Source organism: Desmodus rotundus, chromosome 9, assembly GCF_022682495.2.
Source record: "Desmodus rotundus isolate HL8 chromosome 9, HLdesRot8A.1, whole genome shotgun sequence".
Classification (NCBI taxonomy): Eukaryota; Metazoa; Chordata; class Mammalia; order Chiroptera; family Phyllostomidae; genus Desmodus; species Desmodus rotundus.
This window is the reverse complement of record NC_071395.1, coordinates 71,145,704-71,164,854: the sequence shown is the minus strand read 5'-3', so window position 1 is coordinate 71,164,854 and position 19,151 is coordinate 71,145,704. Positions and strand designations below refer to the sequence as shown.

General features: G+C 48.2%; 1 protein-coding gene across 6 annotated transcripts in view; it reads right to left on the bottom strand.

Moving 5' to 3' along the window:
• Positions 1 to 6,219: 6,219 nt before the first annotated feature.
• Positions 6,220 to 19,151, bottom strand: part of MYH10 (myosin heavy chain 10) — a 139,675-nt gene continuing 126,743 nt past the window's right edge. For all 6 annotated transcript variants that reach the window (XM_045199183.3, XM_045199186.3, XM_045199184.3 and 3 more), the window contains 7 exons: positions 15,406 to 15,534; positions 12,722 to 12,810; positions 11,726 to 11,849; positions 11,434 to 11,642; positions 10,130 to 10,238; positions 8,702 to 8,874; positions 6,220 to 7,860 (listed from right to left, as the gene is read on the bottom strand). In XM_045199183.3, coding sequence (XP_045055118.1) covers positions 7,716 to 7,860; positions 8,702 to 8,874; positions 10,130 to 10,238; positions 11,434 to 11,642; positions 11,726 to 11,849; positions 12,722 to 12,810; positions 15,406 to 15,534 — 978 coding nt within the window. In that variant the 3' untranslated portion in view covers positions 6,220 to 7,715. The remainder of the gene's footprint in view (positions 7,861 to 8,701; positions 8,875 to 10,129; positions 10,239 to 11,433; positions 11,643 to 11,725; positions 11,850 to 12,721; positions 12,811 to 15,405; positions 15,535 to 19,151) is intronic.

Sequence of the window (19,151 nt, the reverse complement as noted above, 5' to 3'; positions counted from 1 at the left end):
TCAAGGTTGCTTTATTGGGTTCCCGCCATCCTGCGAGAGAAGAACTGGAGTTTCCAAGCCACCAGCTGCTGCTGCTCCTCTGACATGGGCCGTGTGGGTGGGCCCAGCCTCAGGCGATGTCTGATGCGCTGAACTGACGCTTGGTGCTGGTTTTTCCTCCTCGCTGTCACTCCAGGAGCAGCCTGAGAGTGGCCCCGACTCCTCATGCAAAACTGGGAGGAAGAACCGGGACTTTGAGGGGAAGTTTGCTAGGTCGCAGGATAACCGCGAGGGATCCAGGAGCGGCCCGTCAGCTGTGCTGCCTTTCACAGCACGCGTTGGTGTTCTGGGGTTAGAGGGTACTTGGGTCAGGGCTTTTCTCCATTAGGTTGACATTGGCAAGTGAGAGAAGGTGCCAGATGTTCGGTAGCAAGGCGTAAGGTGACTGGACTTGAGAAATGTGTAAACGGAGTCTACAAATGCATCAGATTCTGGACGTTGCTTATAACAAAGAGTATAACAGTATAGTGTGTAGTTTTAAAACTAAGTAAATGAGAAGTGAATCCAATTCCTAAGTGAATACGAAATTTTAAGTAGGATACATTTAAAAAAATCCTTCTGTTAATATGTGGGCAGAAATATCTTCTATTGTTCCTGGAGATTTTCCAGTAAGCTGGCTCACCGAGAGATGTTGCAGCCGTGTGTGCTGTGTCCAGCCGGTTGTGCAGGCTGAGCAGTTGAACATGTCAAGCCTCTTCCTGATGGGCAGCAACTCCCGCCTCTTTCCCAGTCATTGGAAGGGTTGGATTAAATCAGAAGCCTAAACATTCAGCAGACTTCCTTGTTTATGCAGGAACCCCAAATCTAACGTGATAAGCAGAGCTACTCTGGTCAAAGCAGAGATGAGTTCTGGACCCGAGCCCCCCAGTGGTTTCTCTTGTCTTTCCAGCTGAACACCCCTGGGTCATCTCATCCAGATGGCTCTGTTAATCGTTGTTCATCAGATGCTGGAGGGGAGGGCTCCGGCCCCAGAGGCCCGCGCGTTGTTCACTGGACATTACCACTGCTTTGGGTCCAGGAGAGCACGGGCCAGGTCCACGAAAATGCAGTGTGCTGCTAGGCTTATTTCCAGTTCCTTTAGGAGTTGACCCCTTCCTCCATATATATATACTATTATTATATATATATATAAAATAATATATATATTATAGCTACAGCTGCCCTTAGCCTATGACCTCATGAGGAAGCTGGCTGACTCCTTTGCCCTGTTTTCAGCTCTTTGGATTATTTGGTTCAAGATGCTTCTTTGTACTTGCTCAGGTAGAACATTTGCTACCCGGCATGAAAGCTACTACATACTGTTCACCCATCTAGCTAAAGATAGCCTACCAGCCACCTGCCTCTGAGTGGGTTCTCTTCCTGGGGCTGCACAGTGCCCAGGTTTGCCTGGCTCTCATTGAAACTTTCAGCCCAGAGTGGTAGAAACGATATTATACCCAGCCAACTCAGTTCAGATCCAGAAGCCAAAGTTGGGATGTTGAGTCACAAGTGAGGCACATGAGAGAGTAGGATGAGCTGGTTTTAGCTCATTTTATAGATGGGAAGGTGGCCCAGAGTTTAAGTGACTGGCTGCAACTCACACAGCTAGTTAGTTCATAGAAAAGCCAGGATTGGAAACGAGCTCAGTGTCTTTCTGCTGTGTTCTCCCCCTGTCTAAACTTGAGGCCTTGCTGGCCTCGACCCCGTCCTGTGCCTCAGGAGATGAGCTGACTTGGAGCTGAGCTGTGAGGCTGGCACAGTCCTTGCAACAGGAGGGGCGGTTCATCCACCCCTCTTGCAGTCCTGTGCTTATCGAGTGTTGACCGGGCTTCTCTCAGAAGCTGTCCCAGAAGTGCCATTAGCAATTGAGAGCCAAGGTGGAAGCTGGTACCTCTGGGGAAGGGGAAGTGTCCTGGGGTGGAGCCACAGCTTCGGGAGCATCTTATTATAGCCCTCGCTTGCCCTGCCTGGCTCAGACTGAGACAGCCAGTCTGGCTTCTGGTAGGAATCGGCCCAGACAGGGATGGGTCCAAGCAGTCCACTGTTTTCTCTGTTTGCCTACAAAATGCTGAGGTAAGCGTTTTCCTCATTCCGGTGTTTATTTCAAGGATTGTTTTTCTCTCTATATTTGCCCCAAAGGTTAAAACAAATTGAGAACACTAGATGGGACTTTAAAATTTAGATGTTTTTTGATTCATTCCTAAAAATAGGAGCAGGGGAGGATAAGATGACTTAAAGCCTCTTATCTGAAAACTGTTCTTATGAGTACTAAAAATAGAATCTGTGGGAGTACAGTAGCCCTTTTTTAAGTGTTAAGGAAAATAATCTTAAGTGTTAATTGTTATTAACAGACTTCCTTTATAAGATAGCACATGTGGAGAGGCAAATGTGGAAACAGAAGGAAACTTACAGGGCTGGTTTTGGGGAGGCCTAGTGGGTTTGTGCCATGTGGGCTACGATTTGGAGACACGGTATCTGTCCGCTCGCACAGGAGTTTCCTCGCATGACTGACGGAGGCCTTTACCCAGGGAAACGCGCGAACTGAACAGAAATTTACCTTGTTTACCCTGGGGTGTTGGCAATCAGGTATCACGTTTGCTGTGCCACTAAAATACAGAGATGCTGCCTGGATCGTGGTTTGCTGGCGGAGGCCGGGGGTGCTGGGGAAGCAGGCCCGGGCGGTCGGTTGTCTCGCACGGGCAGAGCGTGCATCCCAATTGGCTCGGAGCCCTGCTGCTCCCTGTCGGTAGATCAGTAATGATGGGACGGAGAAACGCTGTTGTTGTTTTTGTTTTGTTTGCTTGAAAATGGGATTATTTTAACTAGAAAAAACCCCAGAAAACCCCATTGTCACCTAGAATTTAGGGGCATAGGTACACCTTTACATTATTGGTGTCACCAAATTAGTCTGCGTAAGTCTTGAATCAGTGTAACAAGCTATAAAAACTCCTGTCTTTCCGTTTGTGGGATAATATCCCATGGCAGTAAGAACAAACAAAATCAGTCTCGGTAGTGATGACATAATTGTCTGACGAGATGGGGGGGCGTGGGGCGTGGTCAGGGAGACTTCAGCAGCTGTATGGGACCCCGCAGAGCCTTTGAACCCGAGGTGCACCCGTGTGGGGACCTGGCAACGGAGGCGACCAGTGGGAAAAGGACACGGACCAAGCGAGCATGCTAGTTACAGCTTTATAAAAGGAATCAGAAGTGAAATTCAAACAGTGCAACTGGTTTACTTCTTTAGGGTTCTCATTTTTTTTTTAAGTTGCCAAAATTCGTTTTTTAAAAAATATGAATGGGACTGATTTTCTTTCATTACCTAAATTGGCCTGAAGGCCTGTGCTGAGAAGTTTTGAGATTTGAGCAAGTAGCTCGCAGCGGAGGCTCCCTGACTGCTGGGTGAGCGCCTGAGTGAATTTAAAAAATCAGATCTCCCGCAGGCTCCGCCCCAGCACCAGCTCCAGCCTAGTGGGGCGAGCACTGCATTTCGCAGGATCTCAAACACCAGCAGTCGTAAGATACACCTTCATTTTGTGAACCGTGAAGAAAAATGTGCCAACTAGAAAAAATGTGCTTATGTGGATTTTTGATATTTACTGAAAGCTCTTTTAGACTTTAGGCAGATTTTCATCATATCAACCCTTAATTCATACAAAATTTGTACAAAAAGGAAAATGTGAGACATTCCTAAAACTCGATGCTGTGATTCTGATGTTGTGAACCACATTTTGACCTAGAATTGTCCTTGTCCGTGTTTTCCCAAGTGGCGGTGTCCTCTGGGCCATGACGAACGCTGGCGACGCAGCATTTCTGAAAAGCATGTTCTGTGAGGGCTCCAGAATTGCCTTCTAAGTGGCTGATTCCCATTCCGTGAGATCTGACGCTGGGCTCCATTGCCCTTACCCTGACAGTCCTGTCACAGCTGCCACCTCCTGGCGGTCATTGCGAGACGCAGGAGTTTACACTGTGAGGATGTGCGTGTCTTAGAAGCTATGCAGTACTTGGAAGCAGGCAGTGCTGTGCTTTGGTGCTTGTCAGACCCCGAATTTAATAGATTATGTCGCTTCTTGAATGAGGCTTCGTGACATCCAGTCAGTGGGGACATCTAGTCCATTATTGGGCCATACGTTGGAAAAATAAACAGACCTCAGTGTTGTAATGAATCAAACATCAATTTCTAGTCTTGGTGAGGGCTGAGGGACATGGTCACACTTTTGTATGTGGTACACAGGTGCTGTAATCGCAGTTAACATTGTCTTTGGGAACTGACGTCATCCCAATATACCCTTATTGGTAGTTCCATGTGAGATTTCTGACCATCGTATGAGTGCTTCACATGATTTGCTAGATTCCCAAAGGACATCAGGCTACACAGGGAAGGGACTGCCCTGCCTGGTCCTGACAAGCTGGCACAGGAAACGGCATTCTAGCAAGCGCTCAGAGTTTGGTGTAGTTGTGACTTCGCAGAGTGACTGGGAACCATTTGTGTACGGGGACTCACCTCTGGTCTCAGCCACAGGCTTCACTCAGTCTTGCCTGGGACTTGTGGGAGGGGCCATCCTCCCCAGTTTGTAAAGATTCCAGCCAATGGCCTGTTCTGGCTTCACTTTTTTTTTAGGGGGGTTAGGATGGGACAGGAAGTGGTGGTCCCTTGACAATTTTGAGCTCTCTTCCCTGATGTTGTTCTGGCAACATTGGCATCCAGGGCCATGGGTCAGTCACAGGCAGAGTTATAGGGAGGGCTGGCGGCGAGAACAACTTACAATTTGGTCTTCTGGCTGCACTTCATCTTAGCTGAGGTTTCCAGGGTTGGGAAAATTGGTGACAGGAAGTGTGACAGGGTTCTAGATTCTGATGTCAGAAGTATACCCTCAGGCCAGTCAGACTAGGAACACTAGTTGTGTTACCCCTACCCAAGCAATTTAAAGTAATTCCCTGGAGTGTATGCATTGAAAAGGAAGCACCTTGATGTGGCAAGGGCGGACAGGGCAATGGTTAGCACGAAAGCTCCACGTTAAAACCCCCATCTCACTGCATCTAAATTTTATCTTAGCAAAATGTTAATAAGGCTTTCCCAATTTGGCCTGGGTTCCTTCTCACCATGAACCACTCGCTGGGTAGAAGCCAGTCAGCTTGAGGCCGACATGGGAAGCTCGGCTCCCATGACCTGTCTTCCTCGTGCTTTAAATGCCCAGCAAAGGCTTGATGAGCTACGTTTCTTTAGACTGCCAAATGGTGGTTTGGTAAAGAGCGAGCTTCCTTCTAGTTGGCATTTCTGGAATCAGGAACTGAAATCAGTCCCTGCAGATGATGTGCTTCTCCTCATAGGCTGAGCAGCTGGGAATTATACCAGTTAAACCGGTCAGGTGGGAAGCATTCTTACTTTTTGAGAAGTACCAGCGTCTGAATTCCACAAACAGCTGGACTAAGATGCTGACTGTAAGGGTGAGAACACAGCATGAAACATGGTGACTGCTACTCGCCGTTTTCCCCTACGGTAGTGACACGGGAGAAAAGGAGTACTTTTGCCCATTTTTTTACATTCCCACCACTGCCAAGAACCCTGGATATATACCTTATACCACCAGAGCCAGCCTAAGAATATTACGGAGTAATTAAAAAATCCAGCATTTTCTCTGTGGTTTTGTGCTCCCTTAGTTACTTCTCAGGCCCGTCCTAATTGGCCCACATTAATGAGGCTGCCCTTGGGTCTTATCACTGAATCCTCCCAAAATCACTTTCAGTGTGTATACTGCCTGGAAATGCAGTCTGAAACTTCTTGGATCTCTTAAAATACTCTAAGTATTTTAGGGTAAACAGCAACTGAAACCCTCTGCAAGGCTCACCCTGCAGCCCCAAAGGTTCCCTTTTCCATTAATAATTGGGTCTCCAGCCCCTGTGGCCCTTTCCTTCCCAGTGCATCTCCACACAGAGAGGCCATCGGTGAGAATGAGACTTGTAGCCCAGAGAATTAGCTCGACATCTGACACTTCGTGGGGAGTGCAGCGCCCTCAGAAAAAGTGGGCCTGGCAGTCAGCATTTTAAGTCCACGTAACTCCCAACCTCCGATCAGATCGTAGAGGGGAAATCGAGAACAGAAGGTGAGAAGACATTCCACGTTCACATGTTTATTCTTGTTTATTGAGGTCTGTTTATTCTTAACGGGTGCTTTTTCCTCCAAGTAAATAGAGCAGGCGTAAATATCTATAATGAATAAATTTATTGTCTTACAAAAATCATTGTCTAGAAATATGGGAATACAAGAAAAGATATTTGCAGTCAGGTGTCTGGTGGTCAACAGCCAGTACAATTCATAAAGGGGTAAAACCAGATTCCAAACCCACATGATAAATTCTTCCTAACGATGTTAAAGCTTTTAACCCAAAAGGTTTGTGTTTTCAAGCACGTTGCAGAGGATCAGGGATTTGTATTTAACACTGATTCATTGTCACCGAATGTTTGTAATACCACTTTGACTAGAGAGGTACATGATATGAAGCACAGTCAAAACTTAATACATTAAATTGTTACAGAGGCAAATAATATATTTAACATTGTCTTAGTACTGTAGTGTCTAAGGCACTTTCTGTAATGTCAGTTTGCTTAACTATCAACCAAAAATGCTAAATGTTCACTGTAACACTGTCCAAGGGGAAGGGAAAAGGAAAAATGAAAAAGGATTCACATCCACTGGCATGTCAACATTCAGGCAGATGGCATCTGTTCTTGAGGTCCGTAAACCTCATCAACAAACTTGGAACAAGTCTTGGACACAAAACCAATATTCCCATTTTGGGCTCAAAGCAGCGGCTGAATTTGCAAGGTCAGCACGAAAGTCTGGCTGGCAAGGGAGGGCCTTCCACTAACTCCTGCTCAGGAGCCTGCAGCTGCCTGTTCCTGAAGGGAGGGAAGGACACTGGCAAAGCCAGAGGGTGCAGGAGACCGCCCCAAAGTCAGTGTGATGCTGCCTCCGGGCGCTGCAGCTGCACCGTGGCCACCATCCTTTCTACGCACAGACCGGCCCTGGCCAAGGACAGTCCACGTGACAAGATGTGGGGATACCACCAACCCAAGGGAGATGGGAACCCCAAATGAATGCTGCGCCCCCCAATCCAACCCACCCCTCCTAATCTTTCCAAAGCCCCTTTCACAGTTTGCTCACTGAAATAGTGTTGATCATCATTGGAAGAAAATGAGAGATACGAGTGCAGTTTAGGCTTCACAATGTTCTAAGAGACTCGAGGTGGCTGAGGAGTCGGGGCCACAGGAACACAGAGCTAAGTTACCTGTCTGTAGGACAGAGAGCATGCAGAGCGACTGAGCAACGACCACGGGGCTGCCCCAATGACCCGGCGACTGGCAACAAGGGTCTGGAGTTTGTCTGAAAAAGGGTTCTCTTCTTAACATGTATTATAAAATGGTCTCCTGATGAATATATGGAAAATAGATGCAATGATGAGACAATCTGTTTAAAATGTGCATGTTTTGTGTATGTTTATATATAAAAAGGGAGCATTTGTACCTAATCTGAAGCAGGATACAGTATGTGCAGGCTGGAAAGCCTTAAGACACAGTTGATCTTTCAGGAAGGAGTCCCGTAGCTTGCCCGTTTCCTAAGTCTGTAGGCGGCCCAAGGCAGGCTGGTGCGGGGCAGTTCCTTCGTGTCCCACTGTACTGCCTCCACCGGCTTCCTGTGACTACTCTGACTGGGGCGGCTGCGTCTCATTGACATCACTGGTCTTACTTTCAGTGTCATCATCTGACAGCTCCAGGGAAGCCCCTTCGATGTGCAGCTGGCGGCGGCCGGATCGGCTCGAAGAGAAGCTGATCGGGCCGCCTCGCCTGGAGGGAAGGGAAAGTAGACACGTGCGGTAAACACACAAGAGCACGTGACTGTCAAGTTGTGCCATCACCCCGTGACTTCCAACTTCCACCCCTTCCTCACAACACATGACCCGGGGTGGGTGGGCACGGTCAGGACAGGCCCCGGGGTTTCCCACCTCTCCTGCAACCACGCCCGTGGACCGGCACCCCGGCCAGCACAGCGCGGGCACTGAGCAGGAGGCTTACGGCAAAGCTCCACCTGCTGACCAAGGGCCACATTTCTAAAGAGGGCAGACAGTAAATATTTTATTTAGGCTTTGTGGGCCAAATAAGGTCTTTGTTGCACATTCTTTTTCCCCCTAACCCTTTATGAATGTAAAAACCACCCTCAGCACACTGGCTACACAGAGGCCGGGCAGGGCAGGTTTCGGCTGTGGGCCAGTCTGCCGGCACCTGCGCTAACCTCTCTCTCTGGGGGACAAAGCAGGTCAGTGCTACCGTGTCCTGCCCTCTCCCGGGTGCACATTGAACCCAGTGTGGTGGTGAGGCTGGCACCTTTCCTCACTATGGATGTTGAACACGGGTGGGCACCTGGATCAGCTCTGTGTCCTGTATTTGTATGGTCCCCTCGTAAATGGCAAAAAAAAAAAAAGGGGGGGGTGGGGGAGCTGTTTCTTTTCTCTTCTCCTTGAGGACTACTGAGGGTCAGAAATCCTGAATGGAAGGGGGAGGTGATTTAAGAGCGAGAACAAGTAACTCTACAGGAGTCTAAGCAAAGCCCTTCAGAAAAGACAAACCCCGAGCCACAGGCCTGGCTGTGGGGGCAAGCGTAGGGCGCAGACGCCCCCAGGCCGCTCACCTCAGCCGGTTCTTCAGCGTGCTGACCTCGCGGCTCAGACCCTCGTTGGCCTCCGTGGCATCGTCCAGTTCCCGCTGGAGTTTACGCCGAGATGCATTGGCACGGGTGGCCTCCTCTTCTGCTTCCTCCAGCTGCCGTTTGAGCTGCTTCATCCTGGCGTTGGCCTTCTCCATCTTGGGGGGGTTACATGAGCCAAGTCACACCAGACCGTGGGTCACCGCCTCCTGCGTGTCAGCACAGCTCCCCGCCCCGCCAGCCGCGCGAGCGCGCTCAGACTGTGGATTGCCCTGCTATGCGCAGCAAGGCGAGTGTCTAGAGAGGAAACTTAAAACCCTATTTTCACCCTTTTGAGATTTTTCACGAGTGGCCTGTGGGACTGTGACAGGGAATTGCTATTCCTGTAAAACATGGAAGAGCTGGCAGCGCATCAGGCCCCGACCCCAGGAGAGCAGGCCTTTTAGCTCGGGGGGGTTTCAGACGGTGTGTTGTGACCTAGGCACGCCGGCGCTCTGAAGACCTGGCACAATCACGCACTCCTGCAGGCCCGGCTCACGCCCCCGAACCGCCCTCAGTGCTGTTGGGCTCTGAGCAGGGGGAGAAGGGAAGGCCAGGTGCCTGACTGGAGCAGAGGAAGTAGAGGGTTTGGGTCAAAGGCGGCAGAATCCTCAGCTCCATCCACTTCAGCTACCTAGGCTGTTACCTATGCAGACCTGACTACGTCTTATTAAAATACTCTTTTTAAAATAATTGATTTTAGAAAGAGAGGGAGAAAGATCAATTTTGTTGTTCCACTTATTTACATGTGCATTGGTTGCTTCCTTTATTTCTTGTATGTGCCCTGACCAGGGTTTGAACCCACAACCTTCTGGAGGATGCTCTAACCAACTGAGCTACATGGCCAGGGCATTAGAACATTCCCTTGACGCTTAAAAGGAAAAAGGACGCCTGGATGCAGACAAGGGAAACCACTGGGGTCCGGCGTGCAGCACGTTTGTTCTCTCTCTCTGCTTTCTTTTCTGCACGCCCCCCCCCTCCCCCCGCCCCCAGCCGGTAGACGGTGCCCGCCCTCTAGGCCCAGGAGCCACTCCAGGCATGTGAGAGGTCGGAACCTCGGCACTCAGGACGCATATGCTCCAGTGGAGGAAACAGAACTGCAAGATTGAGTTCCGGCCTCACACTCCAGAGCCCTCACCCTGTGCTCTCACCCACTCCTCCTGCACATTTCTGGGAGGCTGGGGGCCGTGTCGGGATTACCTCTGTATCCCCAGCACCCAGGAGTGCCTGGTGGAAACAGCACATATTTGTTAGAACATTAGAATTAAGAGTTTCCAATACCATTTTCTGAAGTTAGCCAGTCTGCATCAGTCTCCTTATGCAGCCATGTCTAGGGTGGGAGACATTTCACCCTGCCCCACCTTCTTCCCTCACCTGTTCTTTATACTGGTCTGCATGTCGGCGTTCATCTTCAACCTGCATGAAGATTTCTTTCAGTTTCTTCTCGGTGCGTCGGACCAGTTTATTGGCTGCTGCTCGCTCCCTGTGAAAATGATCAATCCGTTACTTAGTCTTTGTGGTTCTTGAAATGAAGGTAGGATGGGGAATGTACTTTTTAAAGTCCTCTTCCTCTGGAAGATGACGTATGTTGGAGTGCTTTCCAGGACCTCGCTGACAGGAATACCATCAGGATTAATAGAGTCCGGAAACTTTTCCTTTCTGGTCACAGTATGAATGGCCTCTAATGTAGCCTCATACTGATAGGTAGAAAAAGCGTATTCCTTCCCATGTAGGGTAAGCACTTTAGTGACCTAAAGATTCAATGTTACGTACAGGCTCCCTGTCACTTACACCGAGTGCAGGCCTTTTGGAGACAAAGACCTTGGCTGGCTACCTGAATCACCTACCTCGTTAGCCTGGAAAACAAAGAGCCACTGTGAGGCTTGGGGCCACGGCAGCTCGCACTGGGGGCGCGTCCCACTCTGTAGTGAGCAGTCAGATCGCCATGTTTCTAGACAGGCCTACATTGTTCCTTACGGACCAGAGCGAGCTTACTTGGTGAACGCCACCGAAAACAGAAAAAGTCCCTTTATTCCTCGATAAATGTTATGCAAAAATGGATAGTGATGGAGTTAGCTGGAAGGGTGAGTCATGTTAATTACAGCTAATCACAAACCCTCAATTGTTTTATTTGGGCTCCCTGGGGTGAAAGAGTGGAGCGGAAGTAGGAATGCCGAGTGGGGAGGGTGCAGGGCCCCGAGCTCCCCAACAACAGGGTGACTTTGAAGGTCCAATAGGTTTGTAAATGCCTGCCAAAAGCTGTGCCGGACAATTCCGCAAAAATTTCAGAATGGCTTACTACAACAGAACAAACTGCCGAGCAGTCTCTATGGGTAAAGAAAAGCTTTTTTTTCCCCTTCCTGGCAGCAAATTACAGCGCTTCACGTGATGCCACCAACTTGGAAAACCAAGTTTGACTGTGGCGCCTGGAGAACCATGGGGCGGAGTATGACCAGCTGAGTCCTGGAAGAGCTGACAGGTGAGCCCAGCCTTCCCTGAGGGCTCACACCACTTTCTCTTTCTCACTCTGGTTCCATCTGTCCCTGTCATCTCTTGCCCTGCTACAGGACCCCCACAGGGCAAGTGTCTGTTTGGTCTCTGGCTCACAGGCTGGGCTGGGACCTGCTTGGTAGCACAGATGCAGTGAGTTCTGGTTTACTGCACCAAAAACCTCTTACTTGGCTTCCTGCTCAAGCTGCTCCTCTAGCTGCCCAATCTTGGCTTCCAGGGCTGAGATGGTGGCCTTGAACTTCGACTTGACAGCGCCCTCTAGCTCCTGCAACTTGGCCTTCAGCTCCTTATTCTGCCTCTCCAGCTGCTGGCGCGCATTGTCGCTCTTCTGGGCAGCACTGCGCTCCGCCGCCAGCTCTGTGTTCAGTGTGTCCACCTGGAGAGGACAGGCGGGTTTAGTCATTCATGCCAGAGGGACAGCACAGCCCTTCCCAGGTGATGGGCTGCTGCGTAAGCCACCTGCAGCGTGGTCTTGCGGAAGCGGTCGTTGAGCAGCTCCATGTTGCTCTGCTCCTCTTCAAGCTCCTCCTCCAGCTGTGCGATTCGAGCCTCCAGACGCCGCTTCTCATCCAGCAGCGCGGACCTGGCGGGGCGAGGAGGACCCAGCTGAGGACCCAGCTCAGTACAACACGGGGGAGCCCAGTGGGGCTCCTCCTCCACCCTGCCTCTATAAACTGAGCACCCTCTCAATTTTTCTCTCCCCTGCACCCATCGCCCAATCTGTCACGTTCTGGTCACACTTCCAAACAGGCCACCCACTTCTCTCTACCCTCCCGCCTGCCACCCCAGTCGAGCCCCACCACGTCTCACCTGCGCCCCTGTGGGAGCCTTCTCACTCACCCCCCTGCTGCCTCTCCGCCTGTTCCCCAAGCAGCTTTCAAAAGCACAAACAGATCTTGGCATTGCTAGTTTAACCTGCACTGGCTTCCCAGTGCATTGAGATAAGATGCTAACTCCTTGTCATGGCATGCTGGGAAATGGCGGTGATGACCCCTCCATCTGAGAAAGCAACTTTCTAATTGGAAAAAAAGGCGTCTTTTAATGAAAAATCATTCAGGGAAAGGTAAGTCAAAGGAATCTTTGCCAAACCTAATGAATTTGAGAGTGGAGACTTGCATCGCGAGGCTGTGCGGTCTGTGGAAACCAGGTTAGCTCTGAATGTACTTCCTCCACGCCCAGTGTGGACATGATGGGCATAAGGAGGTGCGAGCTGCCCGCAGTGGGCAGCCAGCAGTGGGGGAGGGCAGCCTGGAGGCCCAGTATCTTATGCTCATCTTTCCAGAATTTGAACAGCTGAGCAAACCAGCTAGGGACTCCTATGCCCAGCAACACCATGGCCGCCTCAGTGCAGCAGGCAAGCCCAGGGGCGTGAACCTCGGGTGCCTGAGGGAACCGGCAGGGCCGCCACTGGTTTCTGGATGCCCACCCCGTCCCACCGGCTGCTGGGAGACTCACTTGCCAGAGGCGCTGTTGGCGATCTCATCGGCCAGCTCATCTCTCTCTTGCTCGGCGTGTCGGCGGGCTCGCTCGGACGAGGCAAGTTCCTAAATGAGTTTAGACGGTGATTGTAGCTTGTGAAATCTGGCGATGCCTATAGGCGGTAGCCACCTTGCTCCAGGCACCGTGTGTGCCTCAAACTGCAGTTTGATGTGAGAATTGAACTGGCAGGTTTGCTGAGAGAATGTCTGGGTGCAGGCCAGCCAGGCGATGTGCCCGCAGAGGGAAGTCCCTCTATGTGAGGCGTGGCCATCCCTCCCAAGTTAAGATGCAGCTATATACATTCCTGCCCTCCCCAGAAAGCTGCTGTTTCTTCATCGTGAACGGAGCACAAACTTTATTCAGGCTCAGAGTCATGCTAATTCACCGTCATGAAAGCATCCGTCACATATACCGGCAGTGCAGTCTGGAGATCAAGTGCACTAACTAGCGAGGCACCAGAAAACGAGGTGCCCCTGCCCTGCACTGAGGATCACAGGTCCCGGGGCGGCGCGGGGCGGGGGGGGGGGGGCGGGGGGAGGTGGGTGGAGTGGGACCGCTGGGGCAGAGCTGGGCCTCTTTCTGGAAGGAGATGGGGCCCTGGCCAGTCAGGCTACTGCAGCTCTGCAAGGCCCTCCCAGGAAGAAACGCCCGACGGCTGCTTCCCCACAGACAGGCAGGTGTCAGGGCGCATTTCTTATCCCAACTGGGTAAAGATCATATTCTCAGGACTTCAGGGCTGCACCATCTCCCTTATTTTATGGATGAAACCGAGGCCCACACAGATGAGAGACTTGCCCAAAGTCTCAAGGTCAGTCAGTAGTAGAAACTTGCTTCTGACTCCCTCCCTGTCCAGAGCCTCTTTCCACCAGCTGCCCCTTCTAAAAGATGCCATGTTGGGCAAAAGCACACCGTAAGATGCCCGTGGAGCAGGGCTGCATAAAAGTGTTTTCGTGTGCTCTGCGTGTGCACCTGCTTCTTATGGCCAAGCACAGGATGTAGCGCCCACCATCCCTCGAAAGGCCTGGGTTCCAGCACAGGACCCCAACACACGGGACACAGTGTGAGTCTGGGACCCAATAGCAGGCAGCAGGCACAATGTCAGGGCCTGACCCAGAGGCCTCTGATTAACAAACGCTGTGTAAGCGCCAGCCCCGCCATCTGGCCTCTGGGGGTCTAGTTTCCTGGGCCCAGGAGGGCTCCTTCCTGACCACTGGCTGGGTGCGCTACAGACAGGAGGAGGGTCCCACGGGAGAACGAGAGGACCCTTGGGCCTACCACTCAGATGAACAGAGGCGTCTGTCTGAGGTAAGGAAAACCAGAGAGATGGACGGGAGGGCAGGGCTAGCTTTCCAGATCAGTCTCTTCCCCCTACTGCAACGATCCCTTGTCTGAAGGCCTAAAAGAAACACTTTCAGCTTTCTGAGAACAGAGTACGGGGCTGCAGGGTGTTTGGGTAACACCCTGGGAGCTCTCCAGCAGACAGGCCCCAGAGCCCCGTCACCTCTGGGGACGTCGCTGACCAACTACACGATGAAGCACATAGGTCTTGAACATTCTACTTCGTTGACGACACACGCTCTTTTTTAGTGCATGTGGAATCCTTATAAAGACCGACTACATTCTAGGCCCTAGAGCTGCTCGACTCTCAGTGTTCTGTAACCATAAGCAATAAACTGCAAATAAAAAAAAAGTACACCGAGCGGAATTTATAGTGTTCTGTGAACATAACAGACAAGAGAAGAGCTTGGAAATTAATGAGTGTCAGAAAAAGAAAAAACCCAAAAGGAAAAATCAATGACATAGAAAATGAAGAGGGACCAAAAGCTGGCACCTGATCTGCACAGGGTTTTCACTCCTGGCTTTTGGCTCCTTCTACACGCCCGACTCCTAAGGAGTCCCCTCCTTTCTGGAAACTCGACCCTACATTTATGTCTTGGGTAACATATTATCCAGCGTTTCTAGGAGTTTTTTCATATTAACCAGTAACATTTCAACTTAAGTTGCCTTATCTTTCCAGGTTCAAATAAATTTGACAGCCTTCATTTACACAGAAGCTTATGTGCACATTAAACATGCGCAGCTCTGTCACCGATACCTTGGTGACCTCTATACAGGACACGTACGCGTGTATTCCAGTGTGCCTAGCACTGGCACAGCCAACCCATACCACACGTAACTCTTCACCAACCCCTTCCCAGGAGAACTTATGAAAGATATGTTAAAGAATTGTTGGATTGCAAGGCGATTCACTTAGAAATGCAATGAAATGTAACTTCTCTCCATGTAATTCTCACACATAGTGCTCCTGTGTAAAACAAGAATCTTATAATATCACTTGTTCTCAGGTAGGTGATTCTGATGCTAACCAGCACTAAATAAACAACCATCACTCCTTTCCTCACACGGGGAACAAGCCTGGAAGGTGGCTTGGTAAGTCACTAATCAGCTCCCCCGCCTTCAGCCAGGGAGAGGCATACATATGAGCGGTGTCAAAGTGTAACCACTTTGCTGAACTGAAGCAATAAGAGGGTCCAGTAACATATTAAAAACGGATAGTTAAATTACATAAGGCTCCAAAGATATTTAGACATACTTATCTGCTGTGGGAGAAATTGCAAGGGCAAATATTTCTGAACAGATGAATAAGCGAACAAACAAACCTCCTGCAATTGAAGGATTTCTGCTTCCAGACTCTTTAATTTCTTTTCACTCTCTTTGGATTGAGCAAAAATCTCATCCCGGGATGCACGAGCTTCTTCTAGTTCACGTTGGTAATCCTTCATCTGAGCCTAAAGATAAATAGGCAGAATGTCTTGGGGTAGTTTTCAAACATATTTTTCCAGATTATAAAAGTAATATACATTCATTATAAATATATAGAAATAACAAAGATGTCACAAGAAAACATTCAATATCTCTTATGAATATATATGCAAAAATCTGCAACAAAATAGAAGCAGACTGAATCCGGCAACATAAGGAACTGTACACCATGTATATTTACACCTCACTATATATATCCCAGCATCCGACTGAGATTTACACGAGCAACGCAAGATTGGTTTGACAGCAAAAATGAATTACTATAACCATATAATCATCTCAAAACTCAGAAGCGGTATTTGACAAAATCTAACACCCTTTCATTATAAAAACGAAAGCTGCATAGAAACTTCCTCTGAGAAAGGGCATCGATGAAAAACCAACGGCTATTATACGTAATGACCAGAGACGGAATGCTTTCCTCCTAACACCAGCGGCAGGACAGGGGTGTGCGTGACCTCGCCCCTTCCGTTCAACGTGGACGGAGATTCCAGTCACAGCAATTAGATCAAGACAAGATACAAAGGACATCCAGAGTGGGAAGGAAGAAATAAAACTAGCCCAACCTGTAGAGGATATGGTCTTGTACATAGAAAATCTTTAGGAATTCATTTTCAAAAAACAAAACCAAACTAGAATGAATAAATGAGTTCAGTAAGTTTTCAGAATATAAGGCCAATATAAAAGATTCAGTTGTATTTCTGTACACTAATTACAAACATTCTAAAAATTAAGAAAACTGAATATACTTAAAATAGCATCAAAAGAATACAATACTCAGGCATCAAGTTAGCTAAGGAAGTGTAAGACTTGCACACCAAAGACTATAAAACATCACTTAAAAAAACTGAAGAATAGTAAACACATGGGAAGACGGTCAAAGTCACAAACCGGAAGACAATACTCTGAAGATGGCGATCCTCTCCAAATTGATCCATCGAGTCAACGCAACATCTCAACCTGAGCTGGCTTTTTAAGTTTTATTTGTTTTCCTGTACAGCAATTGACAAAATTCATATGGAATTGCAAAGGACCTGGATAGCTAAACAGTCTTGAAAAAGGAGGACAAAGTTGAAATCACACTCTCCGATTTCAAAATCGCGAAGCTATGGTAATCAAGGCTATGTGGTGTTTGCGTGGGACAGACACACAGATCAATGGAATATAAGTAATTCAATGAGGGAAAGAACAGTCTTTTAAACAGACGGTTCTGGGACAACTGGATATCTATATCCAAAAGAATAAAGTTGAGTTCATACATAAAACCATAAAACATATTAACTCAAAATGGAGTTTATAAAAGAGCAAAATAGCCCCGGCCCGGGGGCTTGGGACACTGTCCCGTGCACCAAAAGTTTGAGGTTTGATCCTGTCGGGGTGCATACGGGAGCCAGCCCATCAGTGTTTCTCTCTCCTCCACTTCCTCTCTAAATCAATTAACAAAACAAAACAAAATCCATATTCTCACATGAGGATAAAAAAAGAGTAAAGTATAAAACAGGAGTAAACATAGTAAAAAATCTTCACGACCTTGGATTAGGCAGTGGTTTCATAGATATAATTTAAAAAGGCACAAGGAACAAAAGAAAGGATAAAATAGATTCCATCAGAATTAAAAACTTGTGCTGTAAATAGTATCACAGTGAAAAGACAATACAGAGAATAGAAGAAAATACCTGGAAGTTATGTATCTTATGAAACATACAAAATATATACAGAAATGTTACAGCTCAAAAAGATTAAAAACAACTCAAAAAGATGCGCAGAAGATTCAAAGACATTTTTTCCAAATAAGATAATGGCCAATCGCACAAGACGAGAGGGCCAGCAGCATTAGTCATCAGGGAAATGCAAATCAAAGGCACCACGAGGAGCCACTCCACGCCCACGGCCCACGGCCCACGGGGGTGGCCACAGCGGAAAGACAGGCAGTGGTAAGTGCTGGTGTGGACGTAGATACGGGAGCCCTCACACACAGCCACTAGGAGTGTAACATGGTACAGTCACTGTGGAAAGGTTTGTCACGTTGGTTCCTTAAAACAGAAGTTACCTTTCGACTTAGCAATTCCACTCCTAGATATATGCCTAAGAACACTGAGAGCACAAGTCCACGCAAACACGTGAATGTTCTCGGCAGCATTATCACAGTGGCCCCCAAGCTGAAGTAACCCAAGTGTCCATCGATTGATGGAGTAAGAAAATGTGGTACAAATACCTATACAATGGAATAAATATTATTTGGTAATAAAAAGGAACAAAATACTTATTCATGCTACAACATGGATGATCCTCAAAACCATGCCAAGTAAAAGAAGCCAGCACAAAAGCCATGTATGTACAGTGTCACTTATTGCAAATACCCAGCACAGGCTAAGCTACAGGGCAGAAAGCGGATTAGTGGCCGGGTAGTTCTGGATGTGGCAGAGCGTGGGGTGACGGCTAGCGGGTCGAGGGTTTCTTTCAGGGGGAACCAAAATGTTCAGAATTAGTGGTGACGGTTCCAAACCACTATGAATTTACTAAAAAACACAAAACACTTTAAGTAGGTAAATTGTATGGTATGTGAATTATATCTTAATAAAGCTATTAAATAAAACCATAATGTCATTTATATTCTTTGTAATTAACTTAATAACCTTTGTAATTAGCTATTAAAAACAAAAACCTTTGTACTTAGCTTTTTTAAAAAAGTACAAGCAAACCAGTTACTCATAAACCTACATCCAGGGTTGACTTCCCCCATCAGGGGTGTCTGACCCGCGGCCCAGGAAGGCTATGAATGCGGCCCAGCACAAAATCATAAATTTACTTAAAACCTTTCCTTTGCTCATCCGTTTTCATTAGTGTTTGTGTATGGCCAGAGATGCCAAAAGGCTGGACACCCCTGCCAACTTTTTCCTAAGTGTGTATATCTGTATGTCTGTATGCAAAAATCTAAGCACACAGATAGGCGTGCAGGGTTATAAACTAAACTGTCCTACACGGCAACTTCCTTCCTCACGGGAGGCTGCCGTCGCGGCAGACACAGCTCATCATTTAACCCTGGGGAGGTCCTGCCAGGTCTGAGAGATGCAAACTCTTTTCTTAAATACTGTTACACATATCGGGTGCATAGGTGCAAGGTCATGACCAGCTGCATGTCTGCATGTGAATGATGTTAAGTCACAACTTTTGAGCAGTCAGTGTGGTTGTAACAGGTGTCTTGTAAGGGTGTGTGATACACATGACCTCAGCTGTATTTTTTTGACTGTGACCTCTGCAAGGTTAAACGGCTGTAAGTCCCCTTACATTTAGGTGGTTTCCATTTCTGCTACCAGAAATAACATGTCAGCTGTGATCTTGGTGTGTGAATATTTCTTCTCATCTTTATATTTTGTTAGAATAAATTCTCAAGATGTGGAATCACCAAGGTCAAAGGGATGGAATTTTTCTACAGCTTTTGTCACAACTGACAAATACCACCCCAGAGAAGTTATGAGAGGCCCATTCCATCCTGCCGAGTAGGACGTTTTTATAGAAATCCTTTTGTCACTGTGAGAGTGAAAAGCACCCGAGTAGCAAAAGTGATGATTAAATCAGACTG